Source organism: Diceros bicornis, chromosome 26 (assembly GCF_020826845.1).
Source record: "Diceros bicornis minor isolate mBicDic1 chromosome 26, mDicBic1.mat.cur, whole genome shotgun sequence".
In the NCBI taxonomy this organism is placed as follows: domain Eukaryota; kingdom Metazoa; phylum Chordata; class Mammalia; order Perissodactyla; family Rhinocerotidae; genus Diceros; species Diceros bicornis.
In genome coordinates, this window is record NC_080765.1 from 13,025,664 (window position 1) to 13,046,008 (window position 20,345).

The 20,345-nt window shown below is 58.5% G+C and overlaps 1 protein-coding gene across 2 annotated transcripts in view; it reads left to right on the forward strand.

Moving 5' to 3' along the window:
• Nucleotides 1–20,345, forward strand: part of INTS1 (integrator complex subunit 1) — a 36,826-nt gene that overhangs the window by 2,224 nt on the left and 14,257 nt on the right. The window contains exons 3-27 of one of the 2 annotated variants that reach the window (XM_058569430.1): nt 1,465–1,661; nt 1,826–1,963; nt 2,270–2,429; nt 2,587–2,692; nt 2,836–3,022; nt 3,151–3,296; nt 3,390–3,531; nt 4,644–4,820; nt 5,476–5,584; nt 6,229–6,349; nt 6,858–6,935; nt 7,686–7,843; nt 8,702–8,798; nt 11,770–11,861; nt 12,077–12,137; nt 14,037–14,234; nt 14,563–14,692; nt 14,987–15,166; nt 15,265–15,414; nt 15,875–16,054; nt 16,132–16,236; nt 17,325–17,492; nt 17,576–17,687; nt 18,915–19,076; nt 19,870–20,016. In XM_058569430.1, coding sequence (XP_058425413.1) covers nt 1,465–1,661; nt 1,826–1,963; nt 2,270–2,429; nt 2,587–2,692; nt 2,836–3,022; nt 3,151–3,296; nt 3,390–3,531; nt 4,644–4,820; nt 5,476–5,584; nt 6,229–6,349; nt 6,858–6,935; nt 7,686–7,843; nt 8,702–8,798; nt 11,770–11,861; nt 12,077–12,137; nt 14,037–14,234; nt 14,563–14,692; nt 14,987–15,166; nt 15,265–15,414; nt 15,875–16,054; nt 16,132–16,236; nt 17,325–17,492; nt 17,576–17,687; nt 18,915–19,076; nt 19,870–20,016 — 3,501 coding nt within the window. Of the gene's footprint in view, nt 1–1,464; nt 1,662–1,825; nt 1,964–2,269; nt 2,430–2,586; nt 2,699–2,835; nt 3,023–3,150; nt 3,297–3,389; nt 3,532–4,643; nt 4,821–5,475; nt 5,585–6,228; nt 6,350–6,857; nt 6,936–7,685; nt 7,844–8,701; nt 8,799–11,769; nt 11,862–12,076; nt 12,138–14,036; nt 14,235–14,562; nt 14,693–14,986; nt 15,167–15,264; nt 15,415–15,874; nt 16,055–16,131; nt 16,237–17,324; nt 17,493–17,575; nt 17,688–18,914; nt 19,077–19,869; nt 20,017–20,345 lie in introns of those variants that run through there. The other variant, XM_058569431.1, reaches the window with a different exon arrangement.

Consider the following 20,345-nt stretch of genomic DNA (forward strand, 5'->3'; position numbering starts at 1 on the left):
TATGAACTTGGGCCTTAAAGGATGGTTGAGACTTTGACAGGCAGTCCAGGATGTTGGAGAAGAAACCACTAAGCATTGGCCTGTGTCCTGGAGAATGGAACTGTGCCCAGGGACCAGGCGAGGGCTGGGAGCTCGTGCTGGTGAGAGCTGAGGTCGGCAGTGGGGAAGATGCTCGTGCCGGATGCAGTTAGCAGTGGGGCACCTGGGGGCCTGCAGAGCAGAGGACACAGCTGGAGCTGTGTTTTGGGAGACAAGTAGGCAGCAGCGGCCTCAGACCTTGGGTTCCGGTGCCTTCCCCTGGGCAGCCAGTGCCAGCGACGACTGGAAGTGCTGCTGGGGACCGAGGTCCTGACTTGGGCCTGATTCTCTCAGTTACGAGCTGTGCTCCGTTATTTTTTTAGCATCACCTCCGGTAAAGGGGGGTTTGACAATTAAACAAAATACAGCTGTGAAAAGCATAGTCTAAATGATAAAGTACTTGACAAGTTTTTCTAAGCACAGCAGAGAAAAGGGTGAATTCAGCTATTACTGTGTCTGGCGTTTGGATCTCTTCAAGGCCAGGATCTTGGTCATTCCGGTCCATCCATCCTGCCCGTTTGTCTTGTTCCTGGCACCTAGAAAGCATTCAGTACATATTGTTGAATCCCCTGTTCTTGGTGCAGTTATGTTACGAATTGATAACAACCCTTTCTGCATATGTTTGGATATTTAAAAACCCAATCCTAACAACTTTTGGGTGAAAGAGGAGATCATGTTGAAAATTAGAAAACTTCTAGACCTGAGCGTGTGACACAAAGACAAGAGTGATGTTGCTGAGCGCTTCTGAGAGGGGCGTTCGGAGAAGCCCGTGCCAACTGTTAGGGCAGGTTGACGGGCTGAGCGTCCAGCTGAAGGAGGAAGGCGACAGATAGGTGAAACCCACAGGACATGGAAAGGAGGAATACGGAAGGGTGGAAGTGAATGCAGGAAGGAGGGTCAGGACCCACAGTTGGTTGATTGCAAAGACTATGAAAACAGAAGCCCTTGGAAGATAGATGGAGGAAGAGGGAGAGAAGGCACGCCCAATGGGATGAGGGGGGGCGACTAAAGGGGCAGAGCAGTTAAATAGAGAAAAGTGAGATGGAGTGGCATCGCACCAGTTCATTTGAAAACTTAAGAAAAAATTCACCAATTTGTAGAAAAACAAACGTGCTGTGGGACCACATACCTCCAGGGTAGCCATGCAGGATTCAGCAGAGAGGTCTGGCGTGACTGGGTCCTGCGTGTGGCCCGTCAGTCCCTGCCCTGCTCCCACTCCCTGTTAGCATTGTCCTCCTTGGAGCCCAATCAGCTGCAGCACAACCCTGAGACCCTCGCTTGGTGGGTTTCTGATGGTTTGCCCAGTTGTCCCATGGCTTTGGGGGGCCCAGTGGGCAGTCTCTGCTCATGGCTGCCCACTCTGACGGGTCCTGCCTGCACCGGCAGTGCTGCCCACAGTGCTGCTGGACGAGATTGAGGCTGCCGAGCTGGAGGGCAATGACGACAGGATCGAGGGCGTGCTGTGCGGGGCCATGAAGCAGCTGAAGGTCACCCGGGCCAAGCCGGACAGCACCCTGTACCTGAGCCTCATGTACCTGGCCAAAATCAAGCCCAACATCTTCGCCACGGAGGGTGTCATCGAGGTGAGAGCTGAGTGTCCCCTTCCTTTGTCCTGAGAAGGGGTGGGCAGAGGGAGGTGGCCCTTGGCCCTGTCTCTTCTCTCTCCCAGGCAGCCTCCCCTGGAAGCACACGGCTCTGCCCTGTGCAGGGTGAGGCTTCCCCTGGCGACGTGCGCTGTCTCCTACAGGCTCTGTGCAGCCTCCTGCGGCGGGACGCCTCCATCAACTTCAAGGCCAAGGGGAACAGCCTGGTGTCTGTCCTGGCTTGTAACCTCCTCATGGCCGCATACGAGGAGGACGAGAACTGGCCTGAGATCTTCGTCAAGGCAAGTCAACCTCTCCTGGGAGGCTCGGGGAGGTCACTGCTTTGGAGTGAACACAGGAGGGGGTGAACCACTGGACTCCCATAAGGAAAAAGAGGCAAACAGTGTGTTTTGTGTGCATCTGGTAGCCCTGGGGCATCTTGTCCCTCCTGCACTGAGTCCTGGGAGGTCCGCCTAGGAGCTTTGCCCCCGGCAGCTGGGAACCTCGGGGGAAGCACTGTCTTGCTCCTGCCGTGGCCCAGCTGGGGAGCAGGCTAGCAGCCCTCGAACAGCAGAGGGCAGGCAGAAGACGGCTTCTGTCATGTGCAGGTGTACATTGAGGATTCCTTGGGGGAGCGGATCTGGGTGGACAGCGCACACTGCAAGACGTTCGTGGACAACATCCAGACGGCCTTCAACACCAAGATGCCACCCAAGAGCATGCTCTTGCAGGGGGAGGTGGGGCGCAGCGGAGGGGATCTCAGTGCTGGTAAGGGATGCCAGGTGGCTGGCCTGGGGAGAGGGCAGGATTTCCAGCATGACGGGGAAGGCTGGGGTCATCTCCTCCCTCCATGGAGCCCAGCATAGGGGGGCGGGTGCTCGTGGGACAGGTGGGTGCGTGTGTCTATGAGGCGCTCTATATGCAGGGAACAGCCCTCACCCCTCACTCACTGAGGAGGAGGACAGCCAGACGGAGCTCCTGATTGCCGAGGAGAAGCTCAGCCCTGAGCAGGAGGGCCAGCTCATGCCCAGGTAGGCGTGCCGCGTGACCCCCCAGCTAGCACAGGCCCCCCAGCTGGCACAGGCCCCTGTCAATGGCTGGAAGGCAGACAGGTGGGCCCCACAAGGAGAGCCTGCCTTTCTCCTTCCTTCCTTCCTTCCCCCCTTTGGCCTAGGTATGACGAGCTCACGGAGAGCGTGGAGGAGTATGTTCTCGACATGCTCCGGGACCAGCTCAATCGGCGTCAGCCCATCGATAACGTCTCTCGGAACCTCCTGCGGCTCCTCACCTCCACCTGTGGGTATAAGGAAGTGCGAGTGATGACGGTGCAGAAGCTGGAGATGTGGCTGCAGAACCCGAAGGTGAGGACAAGGAGGTGCTGCGCCCTGCAGTGCACGTGGGGGTCACCCTGCTGGGTCGTGCCGGTGCCCAGACCCGGTCGGCCCGAGGCTGGGAGGCTGCTGGGGTCATCCTCTGGCCTTCCCTGCAGCTGACGAGGCCAGCCCAGGACCTGCTGATGTCCGTCTGCATGAACTGCAACACGCATGGCTCTGAGGACATGGACGTCATTTCCCACCTGATCAAAATCCGCCTCAAGCCCAAAGTTCTCCTCAACCACTACATGCTCTGCGTCAGGTCCGGCTGGTTGATGGGGGAGGAGGGAGGGAGGGCAGCTGTGGAGGCGGCCCCAGCCCACACAGGCGCCCCGTTTGCTTGGCTTGTGTCCAGGGAGCTGCTGAACGCGCACAAGGACAACCTGGGCACCACCATCAAGTTTGTGATCTTCAACGAGCTCTCCAACGCCCGGAACCCAAACAACATGCAGACCCTCTACACCGTGCTGCAGCACAGCCCGGAGCTGGCGCCAAAGGTAGGGAGCCTGGCAGCTCTGTGGTCACTGGGCCAGGGCTCCCTGGGCTGGAGGGCGGGCCCTGGTTCAGGGGGGCTGGGACTCCCACACCAGACTCAGGCTCAGGGCAGAGAGGAGCACGTGGCATCACCCTCAATGCTGGGTGTTTAGGTGAAGTGAGTGGTGTGGTGCCGAGCCATGTGGAGAATGCTGTGGAAGGGGCTGACAGGGACTGTGCCCCGTGAACTTTTGAAACACTGGAGTTTGGCTTCTGGTCCGCCTGCAGTGGGTGCAGTCACCACGCGTGGCGTCTTTTTTGGGAAGTAAAACCAAAATTGTCAGGAGGGGGCAGCACTGAGCCCTAAGGCAGGCTCCGGTTTCCAGGCTGAGGTGGTCTGGCTGTCCTGACCGAGGGCTTTCCCAGACGAAGCAGACGCCTCCGTGGCCCTTCAGCCATTGGGCCCAGCCACGAGTCCCTTGAATTCAGGGTCCCTTTTGAAGAGAGAGCCGAGTACAGCACTCCTGTTGTTATTAACGCTAGCTAGGCTCTCAAGCAGCTTAGTTGTATGTAAAACCCCAAGTAGACGCGGTGCCAGTTCTTGTGGTCAGCCCTCTGGCGTCTTGTGGCCCAGCATTTTAGGAAAAGTGGTAGTGGGTCAATTGTCCGGTTTGAGGTGGGGGGTAGGGCGGGGCTGAGCCATTGTTTGTCCCTGGGGATTAGGTGCCTGGAATTGAGCACGCGTGCACACGCACACCTGCAGGCAGGGTCTGTTAATTGTCCTGTGCCCTTGTTTATCGAGGACCAGCTCCCCACGAGCCAACTGCCAGGAGAGTTAAATGAGACACAGCCCCTGCTGTCCGAGAGCCGGGCTGGGAAGAGGGCAGGCTCCCACCCACCGTGGGGAACGGTCGGTCTCTGAGCCGTGCTGCAGTGTGCTTGTGCGCTGACGCACCTGCTGTGCTTCAGGAAAGCTGTTGGCGGGACCTTTTCCTGGGAGGGCTCAGGGAAGGCTTCTTGTAGGGCCGAGGGAGGGCCTGATGGCGGGCCTGTGACAGGACAGAAGCGGCTGCTGAACGGCATGGTCCTGGACAGCCGTGGTCACAGCAGCTGGCTGTGTGGTCTCTCCGCCCAGTTCCTGGCCATGGTGTTCCAGGACCTGCTGACCAACAAGGACGACTACCTGCGGGCCTCGCGGGCTCTGCTCCGGGAGATCATCAAACAGACCAAGCACGAGATCAACTTCCAGGCCTTCTGCCTCGGGCTCATGCAGGAGCGCAAGGAGCCCCAGTACCTGGACATGGAGTTCAAGGTGTGCAGCTGTCCCGCCCCGCTCGCCTTGGTGGTGGGGCTGCAGGCATTCTCTTCACTCTCATGTGGCTTGTAGCACGTGGGGCACCATGTGCGCAGTGGCCAGCCCCAGAGGGTGGCATAGGCTCCATCCCGCATGAGGACGGAGGAGGGAGTAGCCGGGTGCACCCAGGATGTGGAGGTGGGGCAGAGTCGGAGCCTGCAGCACTGGGGGAACTGAGGGGTTGGCGGGGAGGAGGTGACGTGTGTGCACAGAGGGGCAGGTGGTCTGCTCTGGGGAGGTTTCAAGTTTGCGAGGGTGCGGAGGGAGATAACACGGACAAGGAGCGATTGGGGCCGGTTGTGGAGGATCTCCAATGCCATGCAGGCAAGTTGGCAGACGGCCCTGTGTGGTGGTCCGGTTCTCGGGAGCGTGGGCTCTGTCCAGCTCTGTTGGCTGAACCTCCTTCGTGTGGCTTGACCCGGCCTTGCTGCCAACCAGCTCTTGGTGCCAAGACCTCCTGCCCGGCCCTCTCCTGGCTCGGTGGTCCCTGGGTGCCCTCCGAACCCGGCGTCCTCCTGTCCCAGCTGCTTGTGTGCTAAGAAGCCTGAGTAAGGCCCCTCGGGTGCAGGCCCCTCCAGAACGCAAACCCCCCTATGTCGGCCTGTGCTTGCAGGAGCGCTTTGTGGTGCATATCACAGACGTGCTGGCCGTGTCCATGATGCTGGGCATCACGGCGCAGGTGAAGGAGGCTGGCATCGCCTGGGACAAAGGAGAAAAGAAGAGTAAGTTCCAGGACAGGCTCGACTCTGCTCAGGGGTCCAGGCCTGGCGGCAGTGGGTACTCCCGTGGCTGCCGACCATCCCCCAAGGCCCAAGCAGAGAGCGGGGGAGGGGCAGTCCCACGACATAGCCAGAGACTCGGGGAGCTTCTGGAGGCTACCGTTTCCTGTTCTCCCACCTGGGCTGAGAACACCAGCTCCAGGTCCGGGGCCCATTCTCTGCTTGGATCATTTGCTCACTTGTGTTCTGGTGCCTGTTGTGGGGCATTTCAGGCTGTGGCCCTTCAGCCAAGGGCTGGAGGGGGAAGAGGGGAGGTGGTGTCTAAACCAGCCTGTTTCGGGTCATTTCAAATCCTGCCAGAAGGTCTGGCTGTAGAGGCTCTTTGAGCGATTGGCTGGAATGAAATCGTTTGGAATTGGAGGGTGTCAGTTCCCCGGGCTTTCCTGGGCCTGCGTGAGGGTTGTCAGAGTGTCGTTGCAGCTGCACTGGCGTGCCCCATCCCGTGTGTGTGTCTCTCTGTAATCTGTAGATGGTGCAGAGATGGGGGTGCTCTGAGTGCTTCCCTCCCTGCACCAGCCTCGAACTTGACCCTGAGAGCCCCTCAGGCTGCCGTGTGGCCCACCGGTAACCCTGCTCGTTCCTTTCAGACCTGGAGGTGCTACGCTCTTTTCAGAACCAGATCGCCGCCATCCAACGGGACGCTGTGTGGTGGCTCCACACCGTCGTCCCCTCCATCAGCAAGCTCGCCCCCAAGGACTACGTGCACTGGTGTGGCCCCCGGCATCGTTCTGCCCAGACAGCTCTGGGGAAAGATAGGCAGCTACTTCCTTGGGCTGACTTGTGACGAGTGACAGGGCTTGCCCAGCAGGAGCCTGTCGCCCCTGGTTGTGGTCACCGGCTTACGCCAGCCTCTTAGGAGCCAGAGGTGCCAGTGGGCAGTGGTCCCTCATGCCATGTGACAGAGGATCACCTTGTGTGGTGTCAGCATCTCAGGCAGAGCCTTCCCTTTGTGGAGGCGGAGGTGGGGTCCCGTCTGGCTGGGGTGGGGGTTTGTAAACACCGCTCTGTCGTCTGTCAGCCCCCCCAATCTTATTGAGGGGTTGCTGGAGACTCTCTGGAAGGTGCCACGGGGAGTCTCAGAGCTTAGGAACTAGGCATTCCCTCTGAGCACGCAGCTTCCCAGCCTGTGGGAGACGTATGTCTGTCTCGGGGCTAACAGGGTAGAGAGGGTCCCCTGGGCCCCCACACCCTGATGGTCCTCTCTGCCTCCCTGCAGCCTCCACAAGGTACTTTTCACAGAGCAGCCGGAGACCTACTACAAGTGGGACAACTGGCCGCCTGAGAGTGACCGCAAGTGAGCACACCTGCCACCTGGCTCCTGTGTGCGGGGTGGGGGTCGTCTGCTCCTGTAAGGACCGGTCGAGTCTGGGGTCCACTGGAGCCTGCCCAGTACCACCATCTAGTTTTCGTGGTCACCGTCCCTGTCCACCCGCAAACCCTGGGTGCTGTTCTTCCCGCGTGTGCGGTGTCTCTGCCAAGTCACCTCCAGGGGCGGGGGTTCAGCCAGTGCCAGTGCCTGTTCCTGCAGGACTCTCAGACTCACTGCCCGCTCCGTGCTTCCAAACTGCCACAGACATGTCCTTCCTCCCTCAGCCAGTGTCGGGCCGTCTTCCCGAGCCCACGGTTGCCCTGCCCCGTGCATTCTGAAGGCTCGCTCCCACTGACCCACCTTTGGGTCCCTGCTCCCAGTCCAGCTTGCTCATCTCGCACCCACCTGAGCTCTGCCCTTTTCATTTCATAGTCGGGCAGGCTGTGACTTGCCGATCTGCCCCCTGGCTCTGAGCCCTCTGAGGGCCGGGCACCTTCTCATGTTCCTCCTTGGGATGACCGAGTCTCGTCCACAGAGGCATTGGAAACAAGTGACTGCGGGTGAGGGTGGGCAGCTGCCCTCCTCCCTATCGGGATGAGACTTGGAGCTGGGGCTTTTCCTACACTTGGGAAGGGGACTGTCCCCACCTCCAGCCTGTGGCTCTTGTGTAGGAAGTCACCTGTGGGCTTGGGGTTGGCCCCCACGGAGCCCAGCCTCTCCCTGCTCTGCCCACAGCTTCTTCCTCCGCCTGTGCTCCGAGGTGCCCATCTTGGAGGACACGCTGATGCGCATCCTGGTCATCGGGCTGTCCCGGGAGCTGCCACTCGGCCCTGCAGACGCCATGGAACTTGCTGACCACCTGGTGAAGCGAGCTGCGGCCGTGCAGGCGGATGGTAAGTGTCCCTTGGGGCTTGGTCCTGGCCCGCATAGGTGACAGCCTCTCCCCGCTGGGCTTCGCTCCCCTCACCCCTGCAGGAGCTGTCTGGGCACACGCCCTCTGGCCTGCTGCAGTGGGCCTGCCTCCGCTTGGTGGGCCTGCCTCTGACAGTGCAGCCAGATTTCAGCTCCGTCTGGTGGCCCCCACTCGCTGTACCGGCTGGTCTCGGGCTCTGGGAACGGGACAGCGCGTGTCCTTGGCGGTAGCTCAGTTCTTACGCTACTTCTGGAGGTCACCCTGGGATTTGCATGCTTTCACTGGGATTGAACTGCGGCGGGTGCTCCTGCTGCCTACTCTTTAAGGAACTGCTACAGTGGTGTTAAATAGAGCGGTCCCGCTTCTGAAACATGCGTGTCTCCCCCTGCCACGGGCTGGGATCTGACCCCTCAGAATGGTGGGCGAGCCCCCGTGGTCAGGGCTTGCTGTCTCCCACCCTCCTCCCACCCTGGCTGCACCGGGGCCTCTGCCCCAGACACGCTGTGCATCCTCCCGTCTCTGCTCTTCCCTGTGCTCCGCTGTGCTGCTCTCCCTGAGTCCTGCTTGGTCTCTGAAACCCTACTCAAATGCCACAAAGCAACAACTTGCCTCAGTTTCCCCAGGCCAGCTCACTGGCTTCTTATACCTCCTTTGCTCGGGAACGCTGGTTGCATTTCATCTGCATCCTGTCTTGCGCCTGAGTCAGTCTCCTGCCCCACCCCTCCACTTCTGGAGAGCAAGGCCCATCCCTCTTGCTCTCTGATATCCACGGCCCGAGTCCTGTGCCTTGATGTCCGCTGGGGGAATCTGAACGGGCTTCTGGAAACCTGTGTCGTAGATGTGGAAGTGCTGAAGGTGGAGAGGATCCAGCTGATCGATGCCGTTCTGAACCTCTGCACCTACCACCATCCAGAGAACATCCAGCTCCCCGCAGGGTAAGACGGGTGCACCCCACAGCTTCCCCCAGACCCGACCTCCTCTTCCCCTGTCCCTGGGGCTCGCCGTCCACAAGCCTCCTGCTCCCTCCTCCGGCTAGAGCTAACTGCCCCATCCTGGCTCCCCACAGGACAGCTCTTGGTGGCCTTCCACAGACCCCTGGGAGACCAGCCTGTGCTCAGTGAATGACCCGAGGCTGCTTCTCCCACCGTTATCTGGGTTTTAGTGAATCACTCCTCTGTTGTCTTCACCTTGTAGCTTCTTTTTTCCTACGTTTATTAACATGCACGCTTTATTTTGTAGACAGCAATGAGTTTACACTCAGTTTTCTTCACCAGTTTATTGAGATATGATTCATGTATGCTTCACTCGTTTAAAGTTTGTGATTCGGTGTTTTTCAGTATATTTACAGCATTGTGCAACCAGTACCACAGTCTAATTTTAGAACATTTTTATCTCCCCAGAAGAAGCACATACCCATTAGCTGTCACTCCCCGATCCCCCACTCCCTGCCGCCCCACACACAGCCCTTAGCAACCACTGATCTACTCCCTGTCCCTATAAATTTGACTTTTTTGGACATTTCATGCAGTATGTGGTCTTTGTGTCTGGCTTTTCTCACTGAGCATCATGTTTTCAGGGTTCGTCCACATTGTAGTGTGTGTCAGTGCTTCACTCCTTTTTGTGGCTGAATAGCGTTCCATTGTGCAGACACACCGTGTTTATCGTTCACCCATTGATGGATGTTCAGGTTGTTTCCACTTTTCGACTACTGTTAATGCTGCTGTGCACGTGGCCATACGTGTTTTTGTGTAGACACACGTGTTTAGTTCTCTTGAGCGGATGCCGAGGAGTGGAATTGCTGGGTAACATTTTTGAGGAACTGCCAAACTTCCCCACAGTGGCTGCACAAAAGCACATACCCAACAGCAGTGTCCGAGGGTCCAGTCTCTCCACATCCTCGCCCGCCCTTGTCATCCATCTTTCTTATTTTAGCCATCTTAGTGGGCGTGAGATAGCATCTCGTTTTGGTTTTGGTTTGCATTCCTCTAATCACTAATGACGTTGAGCATCTTTTTGTGTGCTTATGTTCTGTGGAAAAATGTCTGTTTGAGTCCTTTGCCCATTTTTAAGTTGAGTTGTTCGAATTTTTGCTGTTGGATCGTAAGAGTTCTTTATATGTTCTGGATAGTAGACCCTTATCTGTGATTTGCAGATATTTTCTTCCATTCTGTGGTTGTCTTTTCACTATCTTAATAGTGCCTCTGAGACACAAGAAGTTTTAATTTTGGTAAAGTGCAGTTTATCTATTTTTCTGTGGTGTCTTCTGCTTTGTGGTATATTTAAGAAACCATTGCCTGTGAAGATTTACTTCTATGTTTTCTCTTCTAAGAGTTTTGTAGTTTTAGCTCTTACATGTGATCCATTCTGAGTTAGGTTTTGTGTGTGGAGTGTGGCAGGTGTCCCAGTTCATCCTTCTGCATGTGGAAGTCCAGTTGTCCCAGCACCATTTGTTGAAAGACTTTTCTTCTCCCATTGACTTATGTTGGCACCTTGTTGAAGATCAGTTAACCATGTGCGTGTGGGTTTCTGGACTCTCAGTTCTGTTCTGTTGATATAGGGGCAGCACAAGAATCTTACTTCTGATGAGGTCTGATTTCTCTCTCTCCTGCTCGGGCTTTACTGTCCCACCTAAGGAACCACTGCTCCGTCAGATGTCACGAAGATTTACTCCTGTGTTTTCTCCTAAGAATTGTATAGTTTTAGCTCTTAACGTTAAGGTCTGTTGTCCACATTGAGTTTATTTTTGTATATGGTGTGAGGTAGGGGTCCGACTTCATTCCTTTTCATGTGAATATCCAGTTGTCCCAGCACCGTTGGTTGAAAAGACTATTCCTTCTCCCATTGACAGTCTTGGCTGCCTTGTCAATAATCAGTTGACCATAAATGTATGGGTTTCTTTCTGGACTTTGACTTCTGTTCCATTGGTCTGTGTGTCTGTATTACTGTAGTTTGTGCTGAGTTTTGAAATTGGGAAGTGTGAGTCCTCCAACTTTGTTCTTTTTCAAGATTGTTTTGGCTATTCTGGGTCCTTGCATTTCCATATGAATTTTAGAGCGAGCTTGTCAATTTCCAGAAAAAAGCCAACTGGGATTTTGATGGGGATTGCATTGACTATATGGACCGATTTAGGGAGTATCGTCATGGTAACAGTATTAAATCTTCCAATTATTTTCAACAATGTTTTGTAGTTTTTAGTGGATAAGTCAGTCTTGCATTTCTTCTGTTAAATTTATACCTAAGTATTTTTTCTTTTTGACTCTGTTGTAAATGGAGTTTATTTCTTTGTTTCTTTTTTGGATTGCTAGTGTGTGTTCTGCTTCTCAACTTGATCTTTCTCCCTCAGCAGCCTGTTTGCACCTTTCTTCAGGTCAGCATCTCAGATTTCCTTCGTTCTTTCTAATAGCTGCGTTCTGTGTCATCATCTGAAAGGACTGTAATTATAATTGCATTATGTGACTTTTAAATATTATTACAATTACATATCAGTGGATGCTGGGGTCTTTCTGGTTTCTGATGGAAGGTTGAGAATGATAACTAACACTTACTGAGCATATGTTACTTGCCCATTGCCCGCATTTTGTAGGTGACAGACTGAGGCTTACAGAAGGAAGGACCTTGCCCGGAGCTCAGAGCCGGCGGGTGGGCTTGGTGGTGAGCCCTATGGCTGGGCTCTGAGCAGCGCCATGCTTACCTGTGTGCACTGCCTGGGGGCGCAGGTGTCGCTGGAGGACCGGTTCTGAGGAGAGAGTTAGTGAGGCACAGATACCCACGTTCCCACCTTTAAAGCAACAGCTGAGTCAGGCAGTCACTGCATCATCTCTGTGCTGCTCCTGCCCTGCCCGGCCCATTTCTTGTCATTGACCCTAGTACGGCTGAGACTGAGCTGTCAATGCCTTTGCGTTTCAGGTATCAGCCTCCGAACCTTGCCATCTCAACCCTCTACTGGAAGGCCTGGCCCCTCCTGCTGGTCGTTGCTGCGTTCAACCCAGAGAACATTGGTAAGCTGCCACTGGCCAGCTCACGGTCATCTCAGTGTGGACATTTCTTACTTTTGGGACGTCTTGCTTGTCAGGACCTGGAGTAGAGCCTTGCTGGGGACTGGATGATGAGCCAGGAAGAGGGTGGGTCTCGGGCCTAGAACCCTCGCTGCTGGTGGGTGGCCGGGGGGGAGTGCTATGTCCTGGCTGCCACCCGCTGTCTCCTTGCTCCCTAGGCCTGGCCGCCTGGGAGGAGTACCCCACGCTGAAGATGCTCATGGAGATGGTGATGACCAAGTGAGTTGGCCCCTGCTGCTAGGACCAGCACACCCGAGGGCAGGGCGCGGCCTGTGCTGCAGTGGGAGGCAGAGCGAACTCTGGAGCTCCCTGGCTGCTCTGAGGCTCTTGTCTCTGCTGCCTCCGGGGTTTCCTTTATTTGTGGGCGTGACTCTCTGAATCTGAGTCTTCTGAGCTTTAGTCTCTTCCCCCTTCTGGGGTGAGGAGGGAGTGGGGTTGAGGTGGCGCTGTGGAGGCTACGGGGCCCCCAGGCCATCCTGGGCAGCACTCATGCCATAACAGGAGTGGGGACAGTTGAGGCTGACAGTGGTGTGACAGTAGGAGGGATGGAATGGAAGAATCAGGAGGCAGATGTGGTTTTGACAGAGTGGAGGCATGAGACCAGGACAGGCGATTTGGGCAGGTGCACACATGGAAGCTGCCTGGGATCAGCAGCAGGTGAACTGCCTGTGTCCATGGTGGGCATGGGACTTGGGCACAGCCTGAGTGCCCGACACCGGGGCTGTTGGGACTGCGCCTCCCTGCAAGCCGTGTACTTGCTTCTGAGGCAGAGCCAATAAAGCAGTGTTGACACCAGACGGGACGGTGTGTGTGTGATGTGCTCCAGTGCCTATCATTGTGACGGGAGACGGGTCCAGTTAGCTGGTGCGTTCTAAGGGGGTTGGTGAGGGTCACTTGGCAGAGGGCAGCAGCTGAAATGGAGCAGAGCCTGAGGCCGTGGCGTGCGTGTGTGCACAGACATCTGAGGCCGTGGCACACATGTGCACGGACACGTGAGACTGTGGCGTGTGTGTGTGCAGGAACACGTGAGGCCGTGGTTTATGTGTGTGTGCACGAGTGTGTGAGGCCGTGGTGTGCATGTGCACGAGTGTGTGAGGCCATGGCATGCGTGTGTGCATGAGTGTGTGAGGCCATGGCGTGCATGTGTGCACAAGTGTGTGAGGCCGTGGCGTGCGTGTGTGCACGAGTGTGAGGCCGTGGTGTGTGTGTGCACAAATGTGTGAGGCTGTGGTGTGTGTGCATGAGTGTGTGAGGCTGTGTGTGTGCGTGAGTGTGTGAGGCTGTGTGTGTGCACGAGTATGTGAGGCTGTGGTATGTGTGCACGAATGGGTGTGGCCATGTGCGTGTGTGCACAAATGTGTGAGGCTGTGGGGTGTGTGTGTGCACGAGTGTAAGGCTGTGGTCTGTGTGTGCACAAGTGTGTGAGGCTGTGGTGTGGGTGTGTGCATGAACATGTGAGGCTGTGGTGTGTGTGTGCACGAATGTGTGAGGCTGTGGTGTGTGTGTGTGTGCACGAATGTGTGAGGCTGTGGTGTGTGTGTGTGTGCACGAATGTGTGAGGCTGTGGCATGTGCGGCCCAGGCTGGAGACACAGCTGCTCCCTTTGCACCTCTGAAGGGCTGTTCTATGGCTGACGCAGTGGATGGACTTTGGGGCCTTAAGAACAGGCCTGAGAGGAGTGGGAGTTATAGGAAGAGCGATCAGATTTTAGAACACGTGAAAGGTGACTGATCCCTCGTGCCTCCTGGGTAGCTGCCTGGGCCTCGGGAAGCAGCGAGTCTGCCTCGGGGTGCCCTGTGTGCGCGAGAGCCGCCTGGCTTGTTTGGAGGGGATTCCAGTGTGGAGTGTCCTGGACGGACACAGCGCTGGGTCCAGGATTCTGACACCTGTCAGGCCTGATTTTGGAGGTAGCTAGCGTGCCGTTGTGCGGGTAGCCGGGCTCCCTCGCAGAGGTCTGACTTTGATAGCGTTGCTGATGGCCCCGCCGGGGTTCCCTAATGTGGCCTGACAGCTCAAGCTGTGTGCTGGCTGGCAGACGTCATTATGAGTTGTGACCCTCCTTGGCCCCGTGAGCCCCTGACGGACACAGTAACCGGTTCCTCCCTGTGTGGCTCCCAGTAATTACTCCTACCCGCCGTGCACCCTGACGGACGAGGAGACTCGGACAGAGATGATTAATCGGGAGCTGCAGATCTCCCAGCGGGAGAAGCAGGAGATCCTGGCATTCGAGGGACATCTGGCAGCTGCTTCCACCAAGCAGACCATCACCGAGAGCAGCAGCCTTCTTCTGTCTCAGCTCACTAGCCTGGACCCCCAGTACGTGTTGCATGGAGCCCCCAGCCCCTCCCACTGGCTCACACGGAACTCGAGCCTGGACTGGCAGGTGGGAGGTGGGGTGGGACGAGGCCAGAGGAGCAGCACTGAGACACTGTGCCCAGGCCCTAGGCTGCTGTCCTAGTTCTCCGTGGAGCCGGACCTTGGCTCAAGCTGAGAGCGCTTGGCAGCAGGGGTAGGGGAGAGAGGGCCCGCCGCCGGCCTTTGGGAGGCCGGAGGCAGGCAGTTCCCCTGCCCTCACCCGCTGCTGTTGCTCTGGGGGCGCTGCACTTGTGGCTTTCTGACAGACTCTGTCCTCTGGGACTTGCAGAGGGTCCCCCCGGAGGCCTCCCCCTCACATCCTGGATCAAGTGAAAGGCCTTAACCAGACCCTTCGCCTTGGGCACCTGCTGTGTCGCAGCCGAAACCCAGACTTCCTCCTCAACATCATCCAGAGGCAGGTGAGCTCTGCTGTCACTCTGGGAGGAGAGGCTCAGGGAGCCTTCCAGAAGCTTCAGTGGGCTCATAGCCAGAAGAGGGCTGAGCATGCTGGAATGAGAGGGCTGCATGAGGACTAGCTCCTTGGTGTGCAGGTAACTGCCTGCCCATCAGCTGGTAGATGTGGCCTGTTGGCCTCGGGGTGAGCGGGATGAGCATGTGGGCACAGGGCTGCCCCAGGAGGGCTCGAAGGGCAGGCGGAGGGGCCGCGGCAGGTTTACGGTAGGAGGAGCTGAGTGTCTCGTCGCCCTGCCCAGGCCTCCTCGCAGTCCATGCCTTGGCTGGCCGACCTGGTGCAGTCCAGCGAGGGCTCCCTGGACGTACTGCCCGTGCAGTGCCTGTGCGAGTTCCTGCTGCACGATGCTGCCGACGACTCCACCTCCGGGGAGGAGGAGGAGGAGGGCGAGAGCAGAGAGCAGAAGGCCAAGAAGCGGCAGGTCTGTGTCCCTAAGCCCCTGGCCCCTCCCACCCCCGGATGCCCCGAGCCCCTGTCAGCCCTGCAGGCCCACCCTGAGGGTCCCCCTTGTCCCTGCAGAGGCAGCAGAAGCAGCGGCAGCTCCTGGGCCGCCTGCAGGACCTGCTGCTGGGCCCGAAGGCCGATGAGCAGACCACGTGTGAGGTGCTGGACTACTTCCTGCGGCGTCTCGGCTCCTCCCAGGTGGCCTCCAGGGTGCTGGCCATGAAGGTGAGGCCGGGGCTAGGCCCGCACGTCCCTCTGCACCTGCTCCCTGGCACACAGTCCTCTCTTCTTCTGAGAAAAGGAATACTTCACTCCCAGACTCTTTTCTAGCTGATTGTCATGCACAGAAGGGATGGTACTAGTAGGATTTACAAGGACCAGAACCCTTTTTCACGTGTCTCGCATTCCTTCCCTGGGTGGTGACGTGGGATACCCCAAGAACGACTTAATCACTGGTTCTGCTGTGTTTTATCGGTGCTGAATGACAGTTTTCTAAAGACGCCGCTCACGCGGCTGTTTTCTCCTGAGAGTCGTAGCAGCTCTGACAGGACGCAGCATTTGCCTGCCGGACCACCCGCGTCCTCCCAGGGCTTTGAGGGCATGAATCTGTCCCCAAGGTCGGGTGTGGACTCTGGCGGAGGCATGGCGCATGGTGGCCCGGCCCAGCACACGTGTCTGCTTGCAGGGCTTGTCACTGGTGCTCTCGGAGGGCAGCCTGCGGGACGGGGAGGAGAAGGAGCCCCCCATGGAGGAGGACTCAGGGGACTCAGAGACACTGCAGGGCTACCAGTGGCTGCTGCGAGACCTGCCCCGGCTACCTCTGTTTGACAGCGTCAAGACGACCACCGCCCTGGCGCTGCAGCAGGTGAGGGCGCGAGCCGGCTGGGAGGGTGGGAACAGCGTGCTACCCTGCGGAGCGCGCTCACACAGCCTTCTCCGCAGGCCATCCACATGGAGACCGACCCACAGACCATCAGCGCCTACCTGGTCTACCTGTCCCAGCACACGTCCGTGGAGGAGCAGGGCCAGCACAGCGACCTGGCCCTGGTGAGGGGTGGGGGGCACACAGCAACCCCGCCCTGGTGAGAGGGGTGGGGCTCCATGTGCCCAGCTTACTTCCCGGTGGTGACCTACCCAGAGCAGACATTGAGGGCACAAGATCCAGGTGCCGCTTGGGGCCAGAGTAGCTGTTGTCACCAAGGTCTGGTTGCCCCTGTCGCTCTTTGCCCCCAGGATGGGACAGTGGCACCCAAGCACCGAGGGGTGGTTGGGCCTTGCCCAGGAGCGCTGGCTCAGAATGGGGAGGGTGAGGCACAGGGCCGCCCCTGCGGGCTGGGCTGTGGTGGCAGCAGGTCTTCAGTCCCTTCTGGGGGGGCACATGCCCCTTCTCTTCTCCCTCTGCTGTTTCTGGTTGGCTTTCTCCTGGCCTTGCTTTCCTGTCGGCTTCTTCTCAGCTCACGGTGATCCAGTGCGGTTCCTGTGGGCCAGGTTTTGTAGGATGAGTGAGTGAGCAGATGAGCAGAGGTCACTGGGGGTTCCTCACCAGGGGCTGGATCAGAATAACAGCCGGGTCTCCAGGCCTCGCTCTTCGGAGTCTCAGGTGTGGCGGCTGGCCTGGGGATGGCTCGGGTCCTGCGTGCCTCATGTTACTGCCGCAGAATTCAAGTAACCGTGTCAGGCTCTTTGTCGATGGCCTTCCACTTTGGGTCTGAGAATCACATCCTCCTGTTGCTCACGGGATGATGTCAGCACTTTCTCCTTGCCGGCCACACAGTCCTTTCCTCTCCGTGCTGGCCGGTGGTGACAGCCACGTCCACTGTCAGGGCCGGGTTGTGTCCCCTCCAGGGAGTCCTGAACTGTTCCTCCTTGCCTGTTCCTCCCAGCCCCCTTGGTGGGTCCTGTCCCTGTGTGTCTGAGGGGGTCCCAAGTACCAGGGGCCCCTTCCCTCCGTCATCAGCACGCTGCATGCCATTGAGTCTTGGCCATCCTGGCTGGGTGTGTGGCTGTGCCAAGCGTGATTGGGGGCAGCCTCACGGTGGTGCCGCAGGCTCGTCAGCTGTTGGCCTGGTGTGAAAAGAGGAGGCAGGCCCTCCCATGATCCTGGGAGCCCTCTGACACCGTGCTTGTGCCCCCAGGACGTGGCCCGGCTCATCGTGGAGCGCTCCACCATCATGTCCCACCTCTTCTCCAAGCGCTCCTACGGTGCTGAGTCGGATGCTGTGCTGGTGGCCCTGCTCTCCATCTTCTCCCGCTACGTGAGGCGCATGCGCAAGAGCAAGGAGGGGGAAGAGGTCTACAGCTGGGTAAGGGGTGTGGTCTCCCCAGAATCGGCGCCCTGGAGCCCTCGCCATGGCTGCATTCACCCCTCACCCCTCTTCCTTTCCAGTCGGAGTCGCAGGACCAGGTCTTTCTTCGCTGGACCAGTGGGGAGACGGCCACCATGCACATCCTGGTGGTCCACGCCATGGTCATCCTCCTGACACTGGGGCCGCCCCGTGGTGAGCAGCGTGTGGGCTGTGGAAGGGGCAGCTCCCAGGGTCTGTCCTGGGCAGGCTTTTTTCTTTACCTGATTATCTCCAGCTCCTCCGGGCAGGGTGTGTGCAAAATGAGAAGAGCCCCCGCGCCCACCCTGGCTTGGGACAGGTCCCTGTACCGGTTTGCCTCACTCCCCTTCTGTAGAGTAGAGATAGGTGGTTCTTCCGAGAGTTTTGGGGGAAGCAGTCGATGTCCTCTACGTGGCGGCACCTTGTAGACTGTTGAGCTCCTGAAAATGGATGGTCTGTAATGAGAGCCTGGTTTCCAGTGACTCTTCACTGCCCAGTCCACACACTGTCACGTCATTGTGAGATGGCCACAGGCAGCACCTGGGACGCCTTCCTGTGCCTGCTGTTCCTTGTCCTCACAGCCCCGCCAGTGAAACTCTTGGTTTCTGGAGGTGGACGTGTAAACATGGGGCTGGCCGTTGAGGGGATGCGGAGACCCAGAGCAGTGAGCTCCAGGTCCTCCATAGGCCTGGGGTACGTGGCCGCCCTCACCTCACTGGCCGTGGGCTGTGTCCGGAGCCGGGTGGTCCTCCGGCTGGCTGAACCCTCTTGGGCCTGGCAGCCTTCCCTTGTCTCCTTCCCGGCTGACCGCCGTGGACTGCTCCACCACTTACTTGATTGTGTCCAGGAGTGGTGGGAAGGGATGGGTCCCTTTGCTGGGATGGGTGCCCTGTGGGCTCTGCCGGGATGCTGACCCCTGTCAGGAAGGCAGGTGGAGACACTGCCATGGGGAGGAGGCCGCCCCTCAGGAGGGTGGGAGTCCCAAGCATGTGGACAGTGAGGGGAGGTTGGCCTGGGCCTGGTGGGCTTCGCGGGACCTTATGGAGCCTGAGAGCTGGCAGGAGCTGATTCAGCAAGCACACGGAGCCTGGGGGCCTGGCCCTCGGGGAGCAGCCAGCTGCTTAGCATCTCCATCTCCTCAGTTGTAAAAGGGGTGCCACAGCGATTGTGAGGGTCAGATAAGTGAACTCTGCAAAGCCTGTGGCCCGGAGGACGTGCTTGCCTCACAGGGATTCTCCCCTGTTCCTGCAAAGCCTTGATTCCCACTTAAAACACGAGGGAGCGCACTGGCTCTCCAGCCTTGGCATCGGGACAGTGTGGGCCAGGGACTCCTCATGTGGCGCGGCTCGGAAAGGCCTGGTTGAGCCGTCCCTGCTGCTTATGCCCTTATCTCTCCTGGAGCTGGTGACAGTGAGTTCCGTGCTCTGCTGGACATCTGGTTCCCAGAGAAGAAGCCCCTCCCCACGGCCTTCCTGGTGGACACGTCGGAGGAGGCGCTGCTGCTGCCCGACTGGCTGAAGCTGCGCATGATCCGCTCGGAGGTCCCTCGCCTGGTAGACGCTGGTACGGGCTCGGGCTAGGCTGGGCTGGGTGAGGGGTGAGCTGCAAGTGAGGGTGCACCAGGCCTTACACCTCTGCTTGTGGGCCCAAGCCTGTTGTAGCTGGTGCACATAACAGGACAGACCCGCGAGCTCTCTTGAGTTCTGGGGGGCTTATTCAGCAGATGTTTGTGGAGTTGCTGATGTGCATGAGGCACCGTGCTGGACTCTGCAGGGAGCACCAGCACCTGCACTGACCCTGCCCACCAGCCCTGATAGTCAGGTGGTGAGGCTGAGGGCCCCCGAGTGAGCAGTCGGTGCTGGAGAGGGATAAAGAGAATTTGGAGGGGAGGAAGGAAGGGCTGGGGGCCGCTGGGTTGGTTCTGGAAGACTGGGGAGGGATTTGGGTGGCCTGCACTGAGGAGGAAGGGCGTGCCAGCAGGGCCTGTCCCAGCTTCCAGCGCCTGGGCAGGACGAGAGCTGCTTAGCAGGCCTTTGGTGAGCACTGGGGTTGGCTCGGGAAGCACAGGGAAGGACATGCTCTGAGGAGTCTGGGCTCCTTGTTGGCTATGGGGAGCCACTGATGATTCTAAGGGAGCTCAGAGGCAAGAGGAAAAGCCAAGGGCCTGCCCACAGCCTCAGAGAGCGGGCTGTGTGCCGTGAGCCTCTCTGAGGGTCCAGCAGTCACACCTTGTGCTGCCATCCGGGGCCGGGAGGGGCCTGGGGTCTAGGGAAGGCTCAAGGCCATCCAGGCCCCGGCCAGCCTCCTGCGGGCCCAGCTTGCCAAGCGGTGGTTGCTGAGTGAGTGTCGCCCTTAGCCCTGCAGGATCTGGAACCCCAGCAGCTGCTGCTCTTTGTGCAGTCCTTCGGCATCCCTGTGTCCAGCATGAGCAAACTCCTCCAGTACCTGGACCAGGCTGTGGCCCACGACCCCCAGACCCTGGAGCAGAACATCATGGACAAGAGTAAGATCCTGGGGGTCCTCGCGTGGGCGGCAGGCTCTGGCCCAGCCCCTGGGCCCACGTGTGGCTCGGGGTCAGACAGGATGGCTCTCAGGGCAGCAGCTTTGAGCAGGAAAGTCGAGGGGCTGGTGGTCAGGATAGGCCCTGCCTGCTGCTGCCCGCCAGCACGGCCTGAGCGTGAGTCAGCACCACCTGGAGTTTGGGGTCAGCGCTAGCTGATCATCTGCTGAGAGACCTTGTGGCTCAGCTCCTGAAGTCTGAAGGAAGCTTTGAACTCCATGGGAGCGTTGGGTTGGGTGTCCCCACTGTAGGTTTCTGTGGGACGGGGAAGC